The sequence below is a fragment of the Rhinopithecus roxellana genome, chromosome 7 (genome assembly GCF_007565055.1).
Source record: "Rhinopithecus roxellana isolate Shanxi Qingling chromosome 7, ASM756505v1, whole genome shotgun sequence".
NCBI classification, from domain to species: Eukaryota; Metazoa; Chordata; class Mammalia; order Primates; family Cercopithecidae; genus Rhinopithecus; species Rhinopithecus roxellana.
In genome coordinates, this window is record NC_044555.1 from 90,044,210 (window position 1) to 90,068,047 (window position 23,838).

Here is a 23,838-nt window from a genome sequence, read left to right on the forward strand (position 1 = left end):
AAAATTATATATACATATACACATACTTTAGTTTCAATTATTTTTGCTATATCAATACATTCAGAGAATAAAAGATAAAAATCCACAAAACTGAATTCTCAGTTTCACAGCATTTTGGAGGAAAAAAAATATGTCAGGCTGCTGTTATTCAAAGGTGCAAATGCGTTTATTTTTCAAATGGCATAAACAACCCTCCTTTGCAGATATTTTTATAACCAGGTCTAATAACTAAAGCTGAGGAACTATTTAACATGAAAGGTGACCGACCAAGTTTTCAGTGTGCTTTCTAGAAAAAAGAGAAGATGGCCGGGCGCAGTGGCTCAAGCCTGTAATCCCAGCACTTTGGGAGGCTGAGACGGGCGGATCACCAGGTCAGGAGTTCGAGACCATCCTGGCTAACACCGTGAAACCCCCTCTCTACTAAAAAATACAAAAAGGTAGCCGGGCGAGGTGGCTGGTGCCTGTAGTCCCAGCTACTCGGGAGGCTGAGGCAGGAGAATGGCATAAACCCGGGAGGCGGAGCTTGCAGTGAGCTGAGATCCGGCCACTGCACTCCAGCCTGGGCGACAGAGCGAGACTCCGTCTCAAAAAAAAAAAAAAAAAAAAGAGAAGATGCAAGAAGTAAACAGAGCCCCAGAGGTAACCATGTGATTAGAAACCAATTAAGTTATTAAGCAATTACTAAAACTGCTCTATGACCTTTGGGCAAGAAAGGATCACAAGTGAAACTCTGATATAAAAATGAAAATGCTTACATGCAAAAAAAGGGCAAGGCTGTTTCAGAGAAAGACTATTTTTAAGAGATGGTAAAATGTGCCCAGGGATGGTTGATCAATGTAGATAGAGGATTTATAGTCTACTTGTTTAGAAATGCCAAAATGATGTTTTTAGACACATAACATGTTTTCATTGTCAAATTTAGTTACTATTCACAGTAAAACAGGGAAAACCAGAAAGTAAGAGTAGGGAAGAAAATCACCATTAGGGCCTATTGGTTTTCAAGAGCTATTTTGTATGTCCTTGCTATATTTTAGAAGAATAAGAAACTCTATTAATGTATACCATGCAGAACTCTTCTCAATGCCAATTTCTGCATGTATTACTTAAATTTATTTTTAAAAAGAGATCTAGTCTGACTCGGTTTCAATTTAATTTGTGAAATGAAAAGCTACAGCAAACATGTAATATTTTGCATAAAATAATTATGCTTCAGGCCGGGCGCGGTGGCTCAAGCCTGTAATCCCAGCACTTTGGGAGGCCGAGATGGGCGGATCACGAGGTCAGGAGATCGAGACCATCCTGGCTAATACGGTGAAACCCCGTCTCTACTAAAGAATACAAAAAACTAGCCGGGCAACGAGGCGGGCGCCTGTAGTCCCAGCTACTTGGGAGGCTGAGGCAGGAGAATGGCGTGAACCTGGGAGGCGGAGCTTGCAGTGAGCTGAGATCCGGACACCGCACTCCAGCCTGGGCGACAGAGCCAGACTCCGTCTCAAGAAAAAAAATAAAAAATAAAATAAAAAAAATAATAATTATGCTTCAACTTTAAAAGTACTTTCAAAATAAAACTATTCTACTACCTACGTGGTTTATCTTTCACCCACAAAATGTATTTTATAAAACCTAAATGCACAACAAATCAGGCTTCTTACACATAAAGTACTCTTACAAGTTATTCATTCTTGGCTCCTAAGTCTGTGAATCTTATCTATAAAGACATACACTGCCTTAACTAAATGATGAGTACCGTCTATTGCTTTCAAACACACTAACCTTCTCAAAAACGCTGGTTGGGGTCATCAAGCAAAACCGGATATTCTGAATGATAGTATCGGTATGTCTCCAGCGTCTTCTATCATGCCGCAGCCAAGACTGCACAGCCTCGTACAGCTCTATCTCTGGGAACCTGCTCAGATGATCATTATCCAAATAAGACATTAGCTTCTCAAAGCTCAGATAGGACAGAAAGTCAGGCCTCGACATGAGTGGCACAAAGTTGTCTAGCAGAAAGGCATCCAACTTCTCCCTGACTCCCTCGATGTTTACGCCGAAATCATCTAAGAGTCTCATAATTTCTGCACAATTTTCTAGGCAGATCTTCGCTAAGAGAAAAGAGCAGCAGAACTTCACCACTTCTATAAGTTGAACATACATGGCAGCCTGAAGAATCTCATGAACGGTATTCATACTCAGCTCTATAGTACCGTAGTACATAAATTGCAGGACGTGGCTGAAACCAGTAGCTGTTAGACCTTTTAAATGAATTTTGTCCTGATCTCGTTCCCTCATGTCTGCAGTAAACATAATTCTGAAGTAGTCACTCTGGGTGGCCAAGAGTGCTTTATGGGCCTGGAACTGATGATCTTCAATAACCAGAGTGACATCAAGAAGCAATCCCTCCTCATACAGTGCTCTGAACCCAGCAGAGACACTGGTGTCATGGATGGAGGAACAGAATCCTTCCACGTCCCCTGCCATGAATCACCTGGAAAAAAAGTAATCAAAGACAACAATGTTAAACACTTCCATGCATTCAGAAGACAATATTAACTTGGAGTTTTAACAATGTTTGCTATTATCTCAATTCCACTACCTAAGTCCAAAATGTACAAGTCCTTTGGGAGAAGACAAACTGAAGGTTTGCAGACTAATGTTTTTGGCTTCCCTACCTAAGGAAAAGAATCTATTAAAGATATATCAATAGTTCATGCCTGTAACCCCAGCACTTGGGGAGGCCAAGGCAGGAAGATCGCTTGAGCCCAGGAGTTGGAGATCAGCCTGGGCAAGATGGCGAATCCCTGTCTCTATGAAATAATAATAATAGTAATAAAAAGTAGCTGGGCATGGTGGTACACTGCCAGCAGCCCCAGCTACTTCAGAGGCTGAGGTGGGAGAATCCCTTGAGCCCACGAGTTTGAGGCTACAGTGAGCTATGATAGCACCACTGCACTTCAGGCTGGGCAACAGAGCAACACCCTCTCTCTTAAAAATATATACATATGTCGGGCAAGCGCGGTGGCTCAGACCTGCAATCCCAGCACTTTGGGAGGCCGAGGTGGGTGGATTACCTGAGGTCAGGAGTTCAAGACCAGCCTGACCAATATGGTGAAACCCCGACTCTACTAAAAATACAAAAAGCAGCCAGGTGTGGTGGCATGCACCTATAGTCCCAGCTACTCAGGAGACTAAGACAGGAGAATTGCTTGAACTCGGGAGGTGGAGGTTGCAGTGAGCCGAGATCACGCCACTACACTCCAGCCTGGGAGACAGAGCGAGACTCCATCTCCCAAAAAAAAAAAAAAAAAAAAAAAGTATATATATATATATATATGCACACACACACACACATATATGTTAAACTATGGTAAATTATCTTACAAATAATATATGCCTATTCCATTGATTTCATACTGTTAATCAAATATACTTTAAACATGTTCCAAAATTAGCAACATAAAAAGGATTTCACAGCCAAACACTAAATTATGAGAAAAGGGACAAAAATGAAACTAAAAAGTACACCTTAAAACTCCTAGAAATTTACCTAAAGGAAATATTCAAATAAATGGCCAAGCTGTACATATAAGGTTTTTCTATCTAGGCTTATTATTAAAAAATTAGAAACTATTCAAAAGTCCAGTAACAAATTATTAAAACATGATACGGTCATACAATAAATTAACCATTTAAAATGATGCCAACAGTTTAACTATTTTTACAAAGAATATTTACCAGATATTGTATGGAAAAAAAAAGCAAGTGACCGCAGTATACTGAGTACATCTTCAAAAACTAAATACACATGTATTTGTTAGCTGAGAAAAAGTCTGGAGAAATATGTACCAAAATAATGTCCCTGGGTAGTGGGTTTTCAGGAGAGGCTTTCTTTTCATTTACCTCATTACCCTTACTTTGAAAAACAATAATGATGTGATGCGTATATATTTAAAAATACAAACATATAATTTTAAAGGAAATTAAACCAAATCTTTCCATATCAGAGAAATGAAGGTAAAACAGCAGAGAACTATAATTAGATCTCTTAAATACAGCAGAATAAACTAATTCAGTCTACTTTTTTGTTTTTTTGGGGACAGACTAGCTCTGTCGTCCAGGCTGGAGTGCAGTGACACAATCTCGGCTCACCGCAACCTCCGCCTCCCAGGTTCAAGCGATTCTCATGCCTCAGCCTCCCAAGTAGCTGGGTCTACAGGCACCTGCCACACACCCAGCTAATTTTTCTATTTTTAGCGAAGACGGGTTTCGCCATGTTGGCTAGGCTCGTCTGAAACTCCTGACCTCAGGTGATCCATCTGACTCGGCCTCCCCAAAGTGGTGGGGTCACAGGCGTGAGCCACTGAGCCCAGTCACTAATTCAGTCTACTGGGCTATTTATGAAGCAAATTAATTTTCTCCTTCTTACGTACCCCCTCCCAGGCCATCTATCTTCTTAATTCTCATCCTTACACAGCTCCCAGCTTCTTTCCCAATGACCCATCCTCCATCCCTGAATTCCCTCCCAAACCTTTCCATTGTGCCCCATGGAACCTTATTTCAATGTAAACAAACTCCCCTACATGCTCAGGTTGGTCACAGAAAGTTCCCTCCTCAACTTCATTTAAATGAGACATAGTTTTCCTAAAAGTCACAGCTTCCAGGCCTCCTGCCTCCAACCTCTATCCCTACTCCCACGCATGTCAGAAAAAAAAAAAAAAAAACTGTTAGAGCTTACAGCCTTACTTTCCAAGCTTTCTCTCTCTTAGCTTTCTATTGTTCTTTTTCTAAAACCTGGCCTTTTGTTCAGATAAAAATTCATCTTCTGTCACCCCTTATCACTTCCATACACATCTTCTCCTCAATCACTCTCAAACATTTGATGAAGACTTCAACACCTGGGCCAGGCACGGTGGCTCACATCTGTAATCCCAGCACTTTGGGAGGCTGAGGCAGGCGGATCACTTGAGGTCAAGAGTTCAAGACCAGCCTGGACAACATGGTAAAACCGTGTCTCTACTAAAAATACAAAAATTAAAGGCCAGGCGTGGTGGCTCATGCCTGTAATCCCAACACTTTGGGAGGCCGAGGTGGGTAGATCACCTGAGGTCAGGCGTTTGAGACCAGCCTGGCCAACATGGTGAAACCCCATCTCTACTAAAAATATAAAAATTAACCAGGCGTGGTGGCGGGCCCCTGTAATCCCAGCTACTCAGGAGGCTGAGGCAGGAGAATCGCTTGAACCCAGGAGGCAGAGGTTGCAGTGAGCCAAGATTGCGCCACTGCACTCTAACCTGGGCAACAAGAGTGAAACTCCGTCTCAAAATAAATAAAATAAAAAACAAATACAAAAATTAGCTGCACATGGTAGTGGGTGCCTGTAGTCCCAGCTACTCTGGAGGCTGAGACAGGAGAAATCTCCTGAACCCAGGAGGTGGAGGTCACAGTGAGCCAAGACTGCACCACTGCACTCCAGCCTGGGCGACAGAGCGGGACTCCATTTCAAGAAAAAAAAAAGGGCCAGGCGCAGTGGCTCACACCCGTAACCCCAGCACTTTGGGAGGCCTACGAGGGCGGATCGCCTGAGGTCAGGAGTTCAAGACCAGCCTGGTCAACATGGCAAAACCTCGTCTCCACTAAAAATATAAAAATTAGCCACGCGTGGTGGCTGGCACCTGTAATCCCAGCTACTTGGGAAGCTGAGGCAGGAGAATCCCTGGAACCCGGGAGGTGGAGGGTGCAGTGAGCCAAGATCACGCCACTGCACTCCAGCCTGGGAGACAGAGCAAGACTCCATCACAGTAAAAAAAAAAAAAAAAAAAAAAAAAAAAAAAGACTTCAACACCTGGCTAAGTCATCTTTCACACCTCTTCAATGTTCACATAAGATCACCCATCCAAAAACTGTAAGTCAAAACTCCCTGACCATCTCAACTCCTACAACCTCCCCACTTATTCCATTATAAACCCTACTCCCACCCCACTTGGACCTGTCCCTGATCCAGAACTGGTCTACATCTGAAATCTTAACTGTCAACTTCTTACTTAACCCTCCTACTCTCCTTTCACTTGGTCTATCATCTAACTTTACCCTCTGTCCTTCTCCAGTTTAGACCTTCCCATATCAGAGCAACCACTTTCTAACTAGGGCCTTCATCCCTTAACTCTCTGCCTGTCCTCCATCCCTGCCCTGCTAAACAAAAACTATGCTGACTGGCCCTTTAATCTTGGGCCAATCTTCAGTGCCTCTGGGCAGTTTCATCCACCGAACAGTTGTTATTCCCTGCTGATATAACACTGATGCACTATGAAAGATGTTCCCAAACTAAGAACAACAGATATGGACAAATCTCTGGGATACTACAGCCATTTTTTAAGCACCTTCTAGAATACCTCATGACTTGGGATCATATGTTGGAGGTATTTGCTAGAACACGATCTATAAACCACACCAGCCTAAAAGAGCACTAAGGATGTGGCAGCCAACATCTACGGCTCTGAATTTCCACCAGTGACACTGCGGGACCTAATCTCCCAAGTTCTGTCCTTCCCCTGGTTAGGTGTTTGGATGGACCCCGAGCCGTCCAGAGAAGCAGCTGGCACTGCAGTCAACTGCTGTCACTTGTTCTACCTCCTTTTTCAGGGAGGCTGTCACTGCCAGTGTTACCACTCTGTCAATGCCTCCCCATTTCATTTACTAAAAGGAAGAGCCCTTCTGTGTGCCAGGTACTGTGTTAGGTATGGAGGTAAGTGCCATTTGGGAATCCCTCTGTACTCTGGGTTTGGCTGAGCCCTCAGTTGCTGAGAAGGAAAAGGTGGTATCTATGTACGCACTAAAAAGATGCCACTTCTCCACTCCCATGAATAAACCATCACTAGATTTACTACTTTGTTTCATCAATATGTTGTCCATGATACCCTTTATTCAATTTCCTGACAGATTAACCCGTTTATTCAATAGTTATCCCAGCCCAAAGTCATCTCAAAAAAAAAAGAAAGAAAGAAAACAAAACAAAAAACCCTTTTTAATAAATAAGAAAAGGCAGGCATGGTGGCTCATGCCTATAATCCCAGCACTTTGGGAGGCTGAGGTAGGAGGATTGCTTGAGGCCAGAAGTTCGGGACCAGCCTCGGCAACATAGTGAGACACTGTCTCTTTAAAAAAAAAAAAAAAGGGGTGGGGTGGGGTGGGGTGGGGGTGGGGCCACGCACTGTGGCTCATGCCTGTAATCCCAGCACTTTGGGAGACCGAGGCAGACAGATTACGAGGTAAGGAGTTCCAGGCCAGCCTGGCCAACATGGTGAAACCCCATCTCTACTAAAAATACAAAAATTAGCCAGGCGTGGTGGCACATGCCTGTAACCACAACTACTTGGGAGGCTGAGACACAAGAACTGTTTGAACCTGGGAGGTGGAGGTTGCAGTGAACCAAGATTGTGCTACTGCACTCCAGCCTGGGCAACAGAGCGAGACTCCGTCTCAAAAAAAAAAAAAGCTGGGCACGGTGACTCACATCTGTAGTCCCAGCTACTCGGGAGGCTGAGGTGAGAGAATCACCTGAGTCCAGGAAGTTGAGGCTGCAGAGCCATGATTATGCCACTGCATTTCAGCCTGGATGATACAGTGAGACCCTGTCTCAAAGAAAGAAAAAAATAAAAAGAGTCTAAAAGGATAGAATGCCAAAAAAATTAAAAACGGTAGAGTAGGCCAAGTGCGGTGGCTCACGCCTGTAATCCTAGCATTTTGGGAGACCAAGGTGGGCGGATTGCTTGAGGTCAGGAGTTCAAGACCAGCCTGGCCAACATGGCGAAACCCTGTCTCTACTAAAAATACAAAAATTAGCTGGTGGCAGGTGCCTGCAATCCCAGTTACTCGGGTGGGAGGAAGCTGAGGCAGGGGAATTGCTTGAACCTGGGACGTGGAGCTTGCAGTGAGCTGAGATTGTATCACTGCACTCCAGCCTGGATGACAGAGCAAGACCCTGTCTCAAAAAAAAATAAAAATAAAAAATGGTAGATAAATAAAAATTGGTAAATAAAAATAGATAAATAAAACAGGTAGTTTTACTTTTATCCCTTCCTATTTGCTAATCTGTGTTTTCTAATCTATTTCCAATAAAAGTGTATTATTGCTTTTTTATTTTTTATTTTTTTTTTGAGACGGAGTCTTGCTCTGCCGCCCAGGCTGGAGTGCAGTGGCCGGCTCTCAGCTCACTGCAAGCTCCGCCTCCCGGGTTGACGCCATTCTCCTGTCTCAGCCTCCCGAGTAGCTGGGACTACAGGCGCCCGCCTCGTCGCCCGGCTGGTTTTTTGTATTTTTTTAGTAGAGACGGGGTTTCACCGTATTAGCCAGGATGGTCTCGATCTCCTGACCTCGTGATCCGCCCGTCTCGGCCTCCCAAAGTGCTGGGATTACAGGCTTGAGCCACCGCGCCCGGCCTGCTTTTTTAAAAGTTCATAAAAATCTCTTTAAAAGGCCCTAATTGGTCCAATTCAGAGGTTACATTCTAGTCCCCATTTCCCTGGATCCTTCTGCAGTATAAATTATGCTCAGCTCTTCACACTCTCAGCTCCATGATACTGTGCTCCTGATTCTCTTCCTAGTTCTGGGCTGCTCATTTCTCAATCTCCTTCATGGGCTCACTTTTCTTGAGCTACCCTTTAAACATTGGTATTCCCCAGGATTCTGCTCTTGCCTCTTTTCTCATCTAAATACTGTGTCTCCCTAAAATGAGCTCACCTAAATCCATGGTTTCTACTTACATGCACTTTCACCAGTACCTTGATCATCTCTGTCCAGATCTCCATCCTTACTCCAGTCCATATCTATGTGGAATCAACTGCCTAGCAGACACTTCTGGGTGCTCCATTTTGGGATGATCCTATTTTGCCATCTCAAAAGCAACATGTCTAAACAATCATAATTCTATTCTGCCCCCACATCAGATTTTTCAGTATTCCCCATCTTCTCAAGAGGCATTTGAGGTTCCCTCTTTCCTCCCTTCTCTCCCCTAACCTACCTTTAAGTCCTACTGATTCTACCACATTAAAGGTTCACTTATCTAAGACCGCAAAGTATGTAAAAGATGAAATAACAAATTTTTATTAGTACTCCATTAATCGAAAGCTGTACCATTTCATTTGGAAAGGTAGAACACAAGAGGGCTATCTATAATTTGGAAAAAAATAAATTCTGGAAACTGTAATCAATGCTTGGCAAAACACCTTTACTAATACATTTAAGATCAAAGTAAGCTACAAGTTTGGTCTTGTTTATCTGAACTACTGATTTAGTTTTTAGAGACAGGGTCTTGCTATGTTCCCCAGGCTGGAGTGCAGTAGCTATTCACAGGCATGATCACAGTACACAACAGTCTTGAACTGCTGGGCTCAAGCGATCCTCCTACATCAGTCGCCTCAGTAGGCAAGCCACTGCATCCAGCTTAAAAAAATTTTTTTTTTTTTTGAGATGGAGTCTCACTCTGCTGCCCAGGCTGGAGTGCAGTGGTACGATCTCCACTCACTGCAACCTCCAGCTTCTGGGTTCAAGCGATTCTCCTACCTCAGCCTCCCAAGTAGCTGGGGTTAGAGATACGCGCCACTAGGCTCAGCTAATTTTTTTTTTTTTTGTATTTTGAGTAGAGACAGGGTTTTGTCTTGTTGGCCAGCTGGTCTCAAACTCCTGACCTCAAGAGATCTGCCTGCCTCGGCCTCCCAAAGTGCTGGGATTACAGGCATAAGCCACCATTCCCAGGCTTGAATTATTTTTAAAGGTAAAATTGATGAGCTTAGAATTTTCCTACACACACAAATGCATACTGGGAACAAAAGGAATCTCATACAGTGTGTTGTTTGAATAACCAGTCTAAGAGGGCTATCAACATCACACTAATTACCAGTTTTCCAAATAATTAGAATAGGGCTGGGTGTGGGGCTCACACCTGTAATCCCACACTTTGGGAGGCCAAGGGAGGAGGATTGCTTGAGTCCAGGAGTTTGAGACAAGCCTAAGCAACATAGTGAGTTCCCATCTCTAAAAAAAGTAATAATAGAAAAAAAATATATAATTAAAAACAACAAATTAAACCGGATGAAAAATTTGATACTACATTTTTTTTTTCAGGATCATTATGGTCACCAACGATCACTCTGCCTTGTCATGCTGTATTGGTCTGCAGGGAGTGGTGGCTTGTGCCTGTAATCCAAGCAACTCAGGAGGCTGAGGTGGGAGGATCACTTGAAAGAACAGCCTGAGAAACAAAGACCCCATCTCTAACAAAATAAAAAAAAAAAAAAAAAAAAAATCGGCCAGGCGCGGTGGCTCACACCTGTAATCCCAGCACTTTGGGAGGCCGAGGCGGGCAGATCACAAGGTCAGGAGATCGAGACCATCCTGGTTAACACGGTGAAACCCCGTCTCCACTAAAAATACAAAAAATTAGCTGGGCGTGGTGGTGGGTGCCTGTAGTCCCAGCTACTCGGGAGGCTGAGGCAGGAGAATGGCATGAACCCGAGAGGCAGAGCTTGCAGTGAGCCGAGATCGCGCCACTGCACTCCAGCCTGGGCAACAGAGTGAGACTCCGTCTCTTAAAAAAATAAAAATAAAAAAAAAATCAAATGGGCATGGTGGCATGCACCTACAGTCTCAGCTACTCGGGAGGCTGAGGCAGGAATTTCAGGCTACAGTGAGCCATGATCATGCCACTGCTTTCCAGCCTGGGCAGTAGAACAAGACCCAAATCTAAAAGAAAAAATAAAGATTTATTGGTCACATTTAATGAAGATTTAATAATAGAAGGCTGGAAATCAGTGTTCATATACTTGAGAGTAAACTACTTTGTGTTTCATTAATCTGTTATTTTGACAATGCCTAAAAATACCATACTTCATGTCAAAGTCACCCTCTCTATTCAACAGTTAATCACTACCTGAAAAGGTCTAAAACAGTTAATATTCACATTTCTTTTTTTTTTTTTTTTTTTTTTTTTGAGGCGGAGTCTCGCTCTGTCTCCTAGGCTGGAGTGCAGTGGCGCGATCTCGGCTCACTGCAAGCTCCGCCTCCCGGGTTCACGCCATTCTCCTGCCTCAGCCTCCCAAGTAGCTGGGACTACAGGCGCCTGCCACCTCGCCCGGCTAATTTTTTGTATTTTTAGTAGAGATGGGGTTTCACCGTGTTAGCCAGGATGGTCTCGATCTCCTGACCCCATGATCCGCCCACCTCGGCCTCCCAAAGTGCTGGGATTACAAGCGTGAGCCACCTCGCCCGGCCAGCATTCACATTTCTGAAAAATACTCCATCTAAATTTATAAAAGGAGAAACTATGCTTTCTCAAAAAAACAAAAAACAAAAAAACAACCAACAATCAAGGTTCCAGATACTTACTATGGTGGAAATATTATAAGGCAGAGAAGCAGCGGGGGAAAAAACAGGAGGAGGAGGAAGAGGATTGGTAGGTAAACTGTGAGTCAAAAGACCCCAAAGACATACTTGTAAAGACAGCTCCTGCCTAAGTACACAGCACTCTCCTCTGGGCACCCAGCCTGCCAAGAGGGACTCCTAGCAGGCAGCCTCCCACTCTGTGATCCTGGCCACGGTCACTCATGGTCATACAGGAGTGGGAAATATGAATCAAGATGAACAGAAACTTAGCAAAGGCGAGGGGAGAGAAGAGAGAAACAAAGAGAAAAAGAGAGAGATGTGTATTGACTGTGTATGACGGGAACTGGAACATGTCAAAGAGCAGCTGTGGGCACCCACTTCTGTCTGCCATGTGGGCTGAAGATCAGAGAAAGGCAGTCAACTGAGAAAGAATAAAGCCAAAAGGAGGACAGGGAGCGTTCCTGAACACCTCATTCTCCCAGTTGCTAGACCCAGTTCTATGTCTGCCCTTGGGTTCTGAGAGAGCCTTACATTCTTAGAATAAATTCTTCCTCTTTACTACCTTAGGTTGATTTTTCCTACTTATAACCAAGGGTCCTAACTAATAGTTTTAGAACAGAAATATCTATAAGTTACTCAAACTTTCTTGGCCTTCTCTCTGCATCTGTAAAAACAAGAGCACTAGACATGATCTCTAAAATATTTTTAGTCCTAAAATTCTCATTCTTTTCATATGATTTTGTAAATATGCAATGCACTAAATACGCATGCCAGTTAAATAAAGTATAGTTACTTTTAAAGTATCAGCAATACATTTGTGAAGTTTACCTGATCTAAACAGACTTCTAAAACTAATCTGCAATAGCCAAGACATATGCAGTAACTTATTTTCTACCTAAAAAGCTCAGTGCATTTATCGATAAGACTAACAACTTTAGAGCAGCAGCAGTATTTTACTTTTATGGTACCCATGTATTAAGTAGAAAACAGTGAAATACTCAGTGATTAAGTGACCAACATGATAGTCTCTAGATGGAAGTAGTAAGTAAGGGTATAGGTCTGGAGTCAGATGCCTAGGTTTGAAGCGTGGTTCTACCTCTTATTAGCTCTGTGACATTGGGGCAAGCTACTCAGCCTCTCTGTGCTCTAAAATGCAAAATCTGAACCGGACGCGGTGGCTCATGCCCGTAATCCCAGCACTCTGGGCAGATCACCTGAGGTCAGGAGTTCTAAACCAGCCTGGTCAATGTGGTGAAACCCCGTCTCTACTACAAATACAAAAATTAGCCGGGTGTGGTGGCTGGCACCTGTAATCCCAGCTACTTGGGAGGCTGAGGCAGGAGAATCGCTTGAACCTGGGAGGCGGAGGTTGCAGTGAGCCGAGATCAGTTCATTGCACTCTACCCTGGGCAACAAGAGTGAAACTCCATCTCAAATTGATTAATTTAAAAAGTATAAAATCGAAAACTTTAAAAATGGGGTACTTCAGGCCAGGCGCAGTGGCTCACACTTGTAATCCCAGCACTTTGGGAGGCCAAGGCGGGCAGATCACAAGGTCAGGAGATCGAGACCATCCTGGTCTCTACTAAAAATACAAAAAAAATTAGCCGGGCATGGTGGTGGGTGCCTGTAGTCCCAGCTACTCGGGAGTCTGAGGCAGGAGAATGGCGTGAACCCGGGAAGTGGAGCTTGCAGTGAGTCGAGATGGCGTCACTGCACTCCAGCCTGGGTGACAGAGTGAGACTCCGTCTCAAAAAAAAAAATTGGGGTACTTGGACAGGTGCAGTAGCTCACGCCTGTAATCCCAGCTACTCGGGACATTGAGGTGGGAGAACTGCTTGAACCCACAAGGTGGAGGTTGCGGTGAGCAGAGATCGCACCACTGCACTCCAGCCTGGGCAACACAGTGAGACCCTGTCTCAAAAAAAAAAAAAATTGGGGTACTAACATTAATAGAACCTACCTTACAGGTTGCCGTGAGGATTAAATGAATTAAAGGATGTAAAGCACTCAGAACGGTGCATGGACCTTAAGTACACTGTAATATTAAGGCTTATTATCACGCCCCTTCATGTTGTGCTACTAGAGCCAAAATAGTAAGCCTGATCTAGTTAACTCTGAAGAAACTCCCCAGCCCACCTTCTGAGTATAGTTTCTCAGGACTCAGGACCCAGGTCAACTCTAACTCCACAGATAAAGACTGTAATGTCCACGGGTGAACTGACTTTTTATTCAAGGTCATAGAACTAGTAGTTAGAAATAAAGTTAAGACTAGATTCTAGCCTGGGCAATATATCAAAACCCTGTCTCTACAAAAATTATCTGGGCGTGGCAGTGTGTGCCTGTAGTCTCAGCTACTTGGGAGGCTGAGGCAGGAAAATTGCCTGAGCCCAGGAGGCAGAGGTTGCAATGAGCTGAGATGGCGCCATTGCACTACAGCCTGGGCAACAGAGTAAGAGCCTGTCTCAGAAAAAAAAAAAATTAGATTCTATTTGCAAAAAATACAAAATAGCGTGGTCGGAAAGAGCAAAACCTCTGAAATCAAAGTGCTTACTAGTACTTACTGTGTGACCTAGAGAAATGTTGTTAACTTCCTAATCTTGGTTTCCATCCATACATTACTAATAATCGTCGTCATCTTATTATCAAGTTAGGGTGGTGAATAAATGAATTAACGTTAAGTGAGAACCCTCAATCTCCTCTCTACCGATCCCATGCTTCCCTAGGGTTTATCATAATGCAGATTTACACCAGATCAGGGTCAGGCGTGGTGGCTCATGTCTGTAAGCCCACTACCTTGGGAAGCCAAGGTGGGCATATCGCTTGAGCCCGGGAGTTCGAGGCCAGCCTGGGCAATGTGGCGAAGCCCCATCTCTACTAAAAACACAAAAATTAGTCAGATGAGGTGGTGTGTGACTGTAGTCCCAGCTACTCAGGAGGCTGAAGTCAGAGGATAAACTCAGCCCGGGAGGCCGAGGCTGCATTGAGCTATAATCCACCACTGAACTTCAGCCTGGGTAATAGAGTGAGACCGTGTCTCAAAACAAACAAACAAACAAACAAAAAAAAAAACTGTGTACATAACTCTTTAACTGGGTGCAGCACCCTCATGCCTGTAATCCCAACATTTTGGGAGACAAAGCACGAGGATCACTTGATACAGGAGTTCAAGACCAGCCTGGGCAACGTGGCTGGACCTCTTCTCTCCAAAAAAATTTTTAAAAAAATAGCAGAGCTTGGCCGGGCGCGGTGGCTCATGCCTGTAATCCCAGCACTTTGGGAGGCCGAGGCGGGCGGATCACAAGGTCAGGAGATCGAGACCACGGTGAAACCCCGTTTCTACTAAAAATACAAAAAATTAGCCGGGCGCGGTGGCGGGCGCCTGTAGTCCCAGCTACTCAGGAGGCTGAGGCAGAAGAATGGCGTGAACCTGGGAGGCAGAGCTTGCAGTGAGCCGAGATCACGCCACTGCACTCCAGCCTAGGCGACAGAGCGAGACTCTGTCTCGAAAAAAAAATAGCAGAGCTTGGTGGCATGCTCCTGTGGCCCCAGCTACTTGGGAGGCTGAGGCAGGAAAATCGCTTGAGCTGAAGATGTCGAGGCTGCAGTGAACCACGATGAAGCCACTGCATTCCAGCCGGGGCGACAGAACAAGGCCCTGTCTCTAAAAAGAAATGTAAGTACAGAATTATATCAATTTAAGGAAGAAAACTATTATAAGAACTACTTTGCAATGGCAGAGACAGCGGCGGCGGCAGCAGCATGCTCAACAAGAAGTGTGTAGCCCCACTCTCCCAAAAGAAAACAAATCATTGTAAAACACAAAAACCTTAAATAAGAATTCTTTAAATCAGTGAGTGCTGGAGGAAAAATTTAAGAGGCTTTGAGAAAGAAACATTTACTGACAAAATGTTCAATGTACAAAAATTCTGTATCCTTACTTTTCACATATAGGTTTACAAACATTTTATACATGGCCTTCAGAATTTCAAATGGTAGGTTTTTTTTTTCCCAAGAGGGGAACCAACCTAAATTAGACCAAATGACAAAGCATACTTATACTACCAGGAAGGAAATACTGAAGAATGTATCTTGTTTCATAAACTTGGTACTGACTAAATAAAAGAAAGCCTCACATTTTTGTGCCTAAGAATGAATAGTATAGGGATTCTCAAAGCATGATCTGGGGACAAGTGAATCCAGTTGTCCTAAAAGATTCCAGTCCCCACTAAAGGGGTTTCCCAATGTCAAAATTATTATCAAAATAATTTTTTTAAAGTTATTGGTCAGCCAGGCACGGTGGCTCACATCCACGATCTCAGCACCTTGGGAGGTAGAGGTGGGCTGATCACTTGAGCTCAGGAGTTCGAAACCAGCCTGGTCAATATGGTGAAACCCTGTCTCTACTAAAAAATACAAAACTTAGCCAGAGGTGGTGGCACATGCCTCTAATCCCAGCTACTCAGGAGGGTGAGGCATGAGAATTGCTTGAACCCGGGAGGCAGAGGTTGCCGTGAACGAAGATTGCGCCACCACACTCCAGCCTGGGTGACAGAGCAAGACTCCTTCTCAAAATAAATACACAAATAAAGAATAGTTATTTGTCTTTTTCACTTTCATTCTGTTTTCCAGAGGTTTACACATAGTATGTGATATTGCAACAGACTGAATGCAGAAGCTGATGAGAAGCTCACTGGCTTTTATTAAGCCAGATATTAAAGAGATTTGCAAAAATTTAAAACAATGCTAATCTTTTCACCAAGTTCTTAACTGTTTTAGAAAAGTTATTTTTCATTAAAAAAAAGTTATTTAGGTTACCATGCAACAGACTTAATTTTTATTTGTTTATTTTTTGAGACAGTCTCACTCTGCACCCAGGCTGGAGTACAGGGGCATGATCTCTGCAACCTCTGCCTCCGGGGTTCAAGCGATTCTCCTGCCTCAGCCTTCTGAGTAGCTGGGATTACAGGCGCCCACCACCATGCCTGGCTCATTTTTGTATTTTTAGTAGAGACCGGGTTTCACCAAGTTGCCCAGGCTGGTCTCGAACTCCCGGCCTCAAGCAATCCACCTGCCTCAGCCTCTCAAAGTGCTGGGATTACAGGTATGAGCCACCAAGCCTGGCCCCCACTAATTTTTAAGAGTAAAAAGAAGTCCTGAGACCACAGGTTTGAGAACTGAAAGTATAAGAGATAAGTGACCACACACACACACACACGTGCACGTACAAACCTCAACCTCTTCTTACTCCTACCTCTGCCCTGGAAGACTATTACTGCTATTTATGTCACAGAAATTTTGAACACTTCAAACTCTCTAGTGACCAGTAAAAAAAAGAAGTTTCGGGGGGAGGGGGGGTAAAACTGGACAGGAAATTAAAGGCAAATAAATTAAATGCTTCCTTTTCAGTTATAAGGCTGTCATTCTGATGTGAAGGCAAAATTCTAGGCAATTAATTAAAAGACATTTCAAAATTAACCTCTATGTTTATGCCATAAGCAATAATTTATTGCTTTCACATTCCTTCCACAGCTGCTTGAAAATTCATACAAAAGCTTAACGTATTCAATGCAAAAGCTAGATTCTCAGGTTGATATAATATACTTATCCTCAATGAAAAATTTAAATAATTTCATACTATCTTCATCCCCAAACTGTTCTCCTACCAAAATTGATGTCTATGCAGAAAATGCCACAGTTGCATACTGAAAAGAGAATGCAAAGGCTTACTACGGATAAAAACAGAATTAATTTCTGAGTCATAACATTTCTCACTTCTGTAACCTATAAAGCAAAAAAATGTAAATTCAACAATCACAAAGCAGCCAACTTCTCAACATACCAATCTAAAACAAAAGACAAATTTAAAGACAGACTAAATTTTTAGCTCTACTAGTGGTCACTTTACTCTCATTACACTACTCAAATTGAAAATTCACTTTAATATGGGAGGAGCGGTTGTGTAAGTTAACTTTAATGTGTTTAATACTGTAAATTCTTTCTTGTCATCAAAATATTTTTATAACTCAGGACCAAACTGCAAATGACCATTTAACTAAGCTATTAGGAGGGCCCTGGGTCCTCCAGCCTCCAGACTAGCACCAAATTACTTCACTTTTCAGGTATGTTTAGCATTTAGTCATCCTATAATACAAGAAGCCTTATAAAAAAAAAACACTCCTGCTTGAATGCTATTTTTCATCAGAAGACTTCAATTTAATGCTTCTCTGCCTATTCCACACTGTGACTAGTAGTAGTCCAAGAGTGATGTCATGGAAAACAGCTTCCCTTAGCCTTTAGAGATTGGATCCAGTGAGAATTCTAGGAAAAGTCTCTATTGGGGAATAAAACCCCAAATTATCTAAGTTCTATTCTAACATGAAATCACAAATACTGTCATGTTAGCCTTTCAGTTCCTCATAAGAATTATACAACCAAACTAAATATTTTGGAAGGTCTTGCTGTTATGATACAGATTTCCTGCAAATCATTAAAGTCTATGATATATATCATTAACTAAATTCAAAGATCTTATCAAAGCAAAGAATATTTTTTTCTATCCATTCTTATATGTTTCAGTGATTGAGCCTGATGAGTTTTAAGGGTCTTACATTAAAAACAGAAAACCTGACAACATATTTTGCCTTTCCTAATTTCTTGTTTCCAAAGTTAAAATTTAAAATTCTGAAAAGGTCTTCCACTTTTGGACCAGCAGCAATACAACATATACCCTTGGCAGAGATGAATTATGAGAGCCTTTCCAATGATTCTTAAAATGGCAATAATAATAATCTTATATTACTATCTCCCTTGGTGCTGCTGTTCCTTGAAAACCAGCTACACTCCCAACTTAAGGCCTCTCTACACCTGTTCCCTCCGCCAGGATCACACTATCCCCAGATATATATGGTTCCCTTAGGGTCTTTGGTGTCATTTCAGTGAGGCCTTCCTCAAACACCCTCTTTTAATGTTGCAAAACCCCATCTGCCCCATCAACCAGACAATCCCCATGCTCCTCCACTTTATTTTTCTCTGCAGTATATTAAATGGCAATACAGATTATCCGTTTTACTTAGTTTCCTTTCTGCTTCAATTTGGCGGTTTTGCTTCATTGACTGTTATATCTCCAGCACCTAAAACAGTGCTTGGCACATAATAAGTGCTTAATAAATATTTGTTGGAAAGACGGATAAATTTAATCCTCACAACCTTCCATGTTTTGTATCCATCCCCGACTTAAAGATGAGAACATCAAAGCTCACAGAGGTTAGGTAACTTGCCCAAGGCTATATAATTATCAGTAAGTTGTGAAGTTCGGGTCCGCCTGACTTCAGAGCCTTCCTGATTAAACACTGTTCTACAATGCCTCACGCATTGCTCCATCTTTCATTTCTCTTCAATAAAAACCACATGAGATACAGCACTCCAATTCAGAGAAAATAGATGCTAATAAAGTAATCCACCTCCTCTAAGCTAAAGATTCATTCTCCTCACAGTTAACATTATTCACTCTCAAAACATTTGCACTGGGAAAGGCCAGGCTTGACAACAGGCCACCTACATCATTTGCGGGGACTCTTGTTCAAAATCAGGGAAAAATGGCGTTAAAAGGCTGGGCGATGGCCGGGCGCGGTGGCTCACGTCTGCAATCCCAGCACTTTGGGAGGCCGAGACGGGCGGATCACTTGAGGTCAGGAGTTCGAGAGGAGCCTGGCTAATGTGGTGAAACTCCGTCTCTACTAAAAATACAAAAATTAGCTGAGCATGGTGACGCGCATCTGTAACTCCAACTACTCGAGAGGCTGAGGCAGGAGAATAGCTTGAACCCGGGAGGCGGAGGTTGCAGTGAGCCGAGATCACGCCACTGCACTCCAGCCTGGTAGACAGAGCGAGGCTGTGTCTCAAAAGAGAGAGAGAAAAAAAAGCTGGGTGCGGCGACTCCCGCCTGCAATTCCAGCACTTTGGGAAGCCAAGGTGGGCGGATCACTTGAGTCCAGGAGTTTGAGACCAGCCTGGCCAACATGGTGAAACCCCGTCTCTACCAAAAATACAAAAATTAGCCGGACGTGGTGGCGCATGCCTGTAATCCCAGCTACTCAGCAGGCTGAGGCCCAAGAATCCTGAGGCCAGGAGGTGGAGGTTCCAGTGAGCGAGGATCGCGCCACTCCATTCCAGCCTGGGCGACAGAGCAAGACTCTGTCTTAAAAAAAAAAAGGAAAAAAAAAAGTCGTTAAAGGCAGTAAAATATAAAGCTTTTTCCTTTCTTCTGTATCTCTCGACTATTTCACGGTGTTTTTTTTGAGACGGAGTTTTGCTCTTGTCACCCAGGCTGGAGTGCAATGCCGCCATCTTGGATCACCAGAACTTCCGCCTCCCGGGTTCAAGAGATTCTACTGCCTCAGCCGCCAGAGTAGCTGGAACTAGAGTAGCTGGGACTACAGGCGTGTGCCACCACGCCCTGCCAATTTTGTATTTTTAGTAGAGACGGGGTTTCTCCACGTTGGTCAGGCTGGTCTCAAACTCCTGGCCTCCCAAAGTGCTGGGATTACAGGCGTGAGCCACCGCTCCCGGCTCTCATGGGTGTTTTTTAAATTTTATGTTTGTCGTTCTGAGTAAAGGAAAATTAAAAATTTAAATTAGCATAACTTTTACCATTCACCCTTATACTGTACAATCCCAGTTTTACATGCAGATTATTAAACCAAGTGTGGGGCCCTTCTGAACATCCATGAAGCCAAGCCTGCCCTGGTCAAGGTTAGGTTTCTGAGATAACCCGACTCGAGGTAGAGAGAAGGTCAAACCTTGAAATTCCCAATAAAGCAATGATTTGTCAAAATTTTATCTTGAAGTTAAGTGATAAATCCAATCTATAAAACCAACCACTTTGAAGTAGGCTCTTCCTTTTACTGTTAATCCTGTCCAACTTCTATTATTCTGCCTTTTTACAAAACACAAAAGCATACTCTGAAAAGGTAACTGATATTGGACTAGACGATTATAAATTTAATAAAACACAACTACTCAAAACCATTTGTTAGCTAAAAATAACAATATACCCAAAAATGCTTCTCTTTCACTTTTTGTGGACCATTTAAACCAAATCATACTATATTTTTGATGTGCCAAGTAAAAATGATCCATACCGATCTGTTACACATATAAATTCTGGCAAAATAAATTCAATTTTCAAACCACAAATATTTACTATCCTATTCTTTCCCCAAATTAATCAGCAATGAAGAGTGCAAGTTAACATCCCCTACCACTGATAAACTGTGACTCTAAGCACCTACTACATGTTGTGATGATTAAAAATGAGAATCAAATTATATAATTACATTAAGTGCTAAAAAGTTGAAATGTTCTATACATTTCTAGATCAATTAAGGATTACTGAAACATGAATGCATTGATAAGCTCTTAACCAATTTTCAAATTAGTAGAAGTATTAGAGCATCCTGCTCCCTAGATATGAAAAACAGGCATTAAAATTAGGGTATATATGTCTGCAAGGCATTTTCTAAATTACCACTTAATCAGATCAACAAAGGCAAACAAATTCGGAAAACAGAAAAGACTAAACAAATGTAAGGTGTTAACTAAATATTCAGAGTAAGAAAAGGGGCCTAAAGCGGCCTAGAACGAGGAAAAGCAAAGCGCCCACAGTAACGTTACATTTGAATTAAAGAATACCGTTATTTAAATAAGCAGTTACCACTTCGTAGGAGGAAGGCCAAGCAACGTGACTATTATACATCTATGGATTCACAGCACTGCTTTACTATCATTCCGTACTTATTTGCTTATATTTGTAATATAGAAATAAAGAGGCAGCAACAGTTAGCCACTACATTAACCACTCTAGCAAAGGTTACTTAAAAAACGGCCTTGCATTCTTACAACACTCTACAATTAAGGATTATTTTCACATATATGACCTCATATAGTCCTCTCAACCCTGCGATGTTGGTACTACCGACTATATTTCATAGATAAGAAACCGAGGCTCGGTACGCGATTTTTTCTCAGAGTCACCCAAGTCGAACCCAGACCTTCCGATTCCTAGTTTTATGCCTCGCATTTCGCATAGTTCTATTTCAGGCATAAATTGAATTGTTAAAGGGAAGGAACGGGTTAGGGAAAAAATAATCATGGTACCTGCAGCTGTGTGCTGCAAAAAATGGCTGAATTATGCTTCTTCCTTTTTCTTTCTCGCTCTCTCTGGGGAAAAAAAAAAATTACATTTCAAACAATTTAAGTAAACTCAAAGACAAATGAGGTCCCGGCGTCTACCAAATGTTTGACTCAGGTCCGTGTAGAGAGGGCCGGCGAATTCGTGCCTAGCTCGGGGCCGCGGGCGAAGCCCGGGCTCCGCAGGCCGGCGGCCAGGGGCGGCTACGTACCTCGGGGGGTCCTGTCCAGCCTCTAGTGGACGGCAGTCTGCATCAGGAAGAACCGGGCCGGCGGGCCGATGGGTGGGCGGTCGGGCGCCGGGACGGCACTCGGCAGGCTCCTCAGACGTCTACGAGCTGCCGCTCCCGGCACGAGCCGGGTCGCTCCGGCGGGGCACGAGCGTGCTCGCCTGCAGCACCTTCTGGATAAGTCCTGGGAAAGAAGACAGCGCTGAGTCGCGAAACCAGACAGTCGGGCTCCGCACGAGGCGGCGCGGCGTCGGGGCCCGGACCGACCTTGCCAACGCCGGGGGCCTCGCAGCACCCGGCGGGGCTCGGCGGAGGGGCGAGTGGGGCCGCGGGCGGGGGAAAGGGCTGGGGGGCAGCAGGCAGAGACAGAAGCACCAGAGAAGGTAGCGTCGAGGACGGCGTCTCCGGGCTTCTGCCCCGAAGCGCGCCGAGCCTCGGGATCACCCACGCCGGGGGTGGAGGAAGGCGGGAAAGGGGCGGGGAAGGGGCGGGGCGTGCGGGGCCACGAGCCGGGGGCCGCTCCGGGCCGCGCGCCCCCTGCGGGCCGCGGGAGCCGCCCGGGGCCCGCCCAGGGAGGCGGGGCTGGCCGGCACGGGGCCCCGTGCGCCGTCGTCTCGACGCGGAAGCCCGCCACGCTGGGAGAGAGGGCGGGGGGTGGGAAGCCGTTGGGGGCGGGGAGCTGGCCCGGGAGGCCCCCCCTCGGCCCCTGCTGGCGCCCCGAGGGGGCCAGCCTGTGGCCTGGCGGGTGTTTACCTTCCCCCTGGTCGAGCGCCAATGCCGCCATCTTTCAGCCTAAAGCGCGTCACTTCCGGCGCCACGGGAGCGGGAGCGGGTGTGGGAACGTGGGTGGGGGGCTGGCGGGGAAGGCTGTCCCGCGCCCGCGGCGCCCTGCGTCCCGGCTGCCGGCCCGCCACGCCAGCGGTTTCCCACCGAGGAAAACAGGCGACCGCGCGTCGCGGCCCCGGACTGGGCCCGACGCAGCTTCCCCCGCGGCGCCGCCGTCGGGGCTGAGGACACTCAGCTGCCCTCGTCCCCTAAGTCCCTCTCCGCCTGCACGAGCGATGGGCCCCGAGCCACTGCGGTGCGCCCACCCTCGACAAGTTGACAAGCCAGGAAAGTGTCTTTTTGCATCTTGGCCACGGTGGGGGTGGGGGAATCGGGGACAACGTGGAGGGAGCTTTTCCATAGCTACCTGTTATAAAAGTGACTAGATCTGCGCCAAATGACATCATTTTTGTAAGGCAACTTGCAGTGGATTATTGCGTCACTGTCCACTTGGCTTACTGCACAACAATTACACGTTTCAGAAATCGATTTCCCAGGGGTGGGAAAATTCATAAAAAATTGCATGTCTGCACCACCCGGAGATAATGCCGGATTTAAAAAAGCTGTTCTGTCTCCACTTGCGTCAAAATAAGAACGAACATTCAGAGGGCAGTGATTTTTGTTGTTCGTTTTTAACACATCAGCGATAGAATTCTAGCTGGTACTTTTAAAATATTACCTTTTCTTGACTTAAGAATATAAAACTAGACTATAGGACTGTTTTGTAAATTTATTATGGCATCTCTTTGTGGGAAAAGTGTAGATGACGGAAATACACAGTTGGAAGCCCGTGATTCTACAATTAACCTTAAATTAGGGCATCCGTTGCCCATAGCAGATCCTAAAGTGAGGTATTTCGGCTTCCCCCACCCCCACCCCCCGCCGCCATTTTCTCTCTAGACCAATATCCCGATGAACTTTCCGTGAGAGGTGTCGCTAAAAGCGATCATTATCTCTTTCTAGCAAACTCGAACATTCTATCTTTCCTGAGGCCAAAATAGCACACGGTGTACTGTTTTGCTGAAGTAGACTACTTCGTGGGAGAGATAACAGAATTACCTCAATCTTTTGGAAATAAGCTTCCTTATTCCGATTTAAACTTACAAGCTTAAAAAAAACTAAGACACTGAAATTCCCAAGTTGTTCACACTTTCTTTCCATCTTTTCCAATAGCTCCTTTAAGGTATTTCTGTTCATTATTTTAAAATCCCTGCTTGCT

At 44.4% G+C, this 23,838-nt stretch overlaps 1 protein-coding gene across 1 annotated transcript in view; it reads right to left on the reverse strand.

The window, feature by feature from the left end:
• KLHL15 (kelch like family member 15) overlaps positions 1–22,236 on the reverse strand; it is a 48,292-nt gene extending 26,056 nt beyond the window's left edge. The window contains exons 1-2 of the mRNA XM_010389368.2: positions 21,777–22,236; positions 1,774–2,485 (exon numbers count right to left, since the gene is read on the reverse strand). Of these exons, the coding sequence (XP_010387670.1) occupies positions 1,774–2,478 (705 nt within the window). The 5' untranslated portion in view covers positions 2,479–2,485; positions 21,777–22,236. The remainder of the gene's footprint in view (positions 1–1,773; positions 2,486–21,776) is intronic.
• Positions 22,237–23,838: the final 1,602 nt, after the last annotated feature.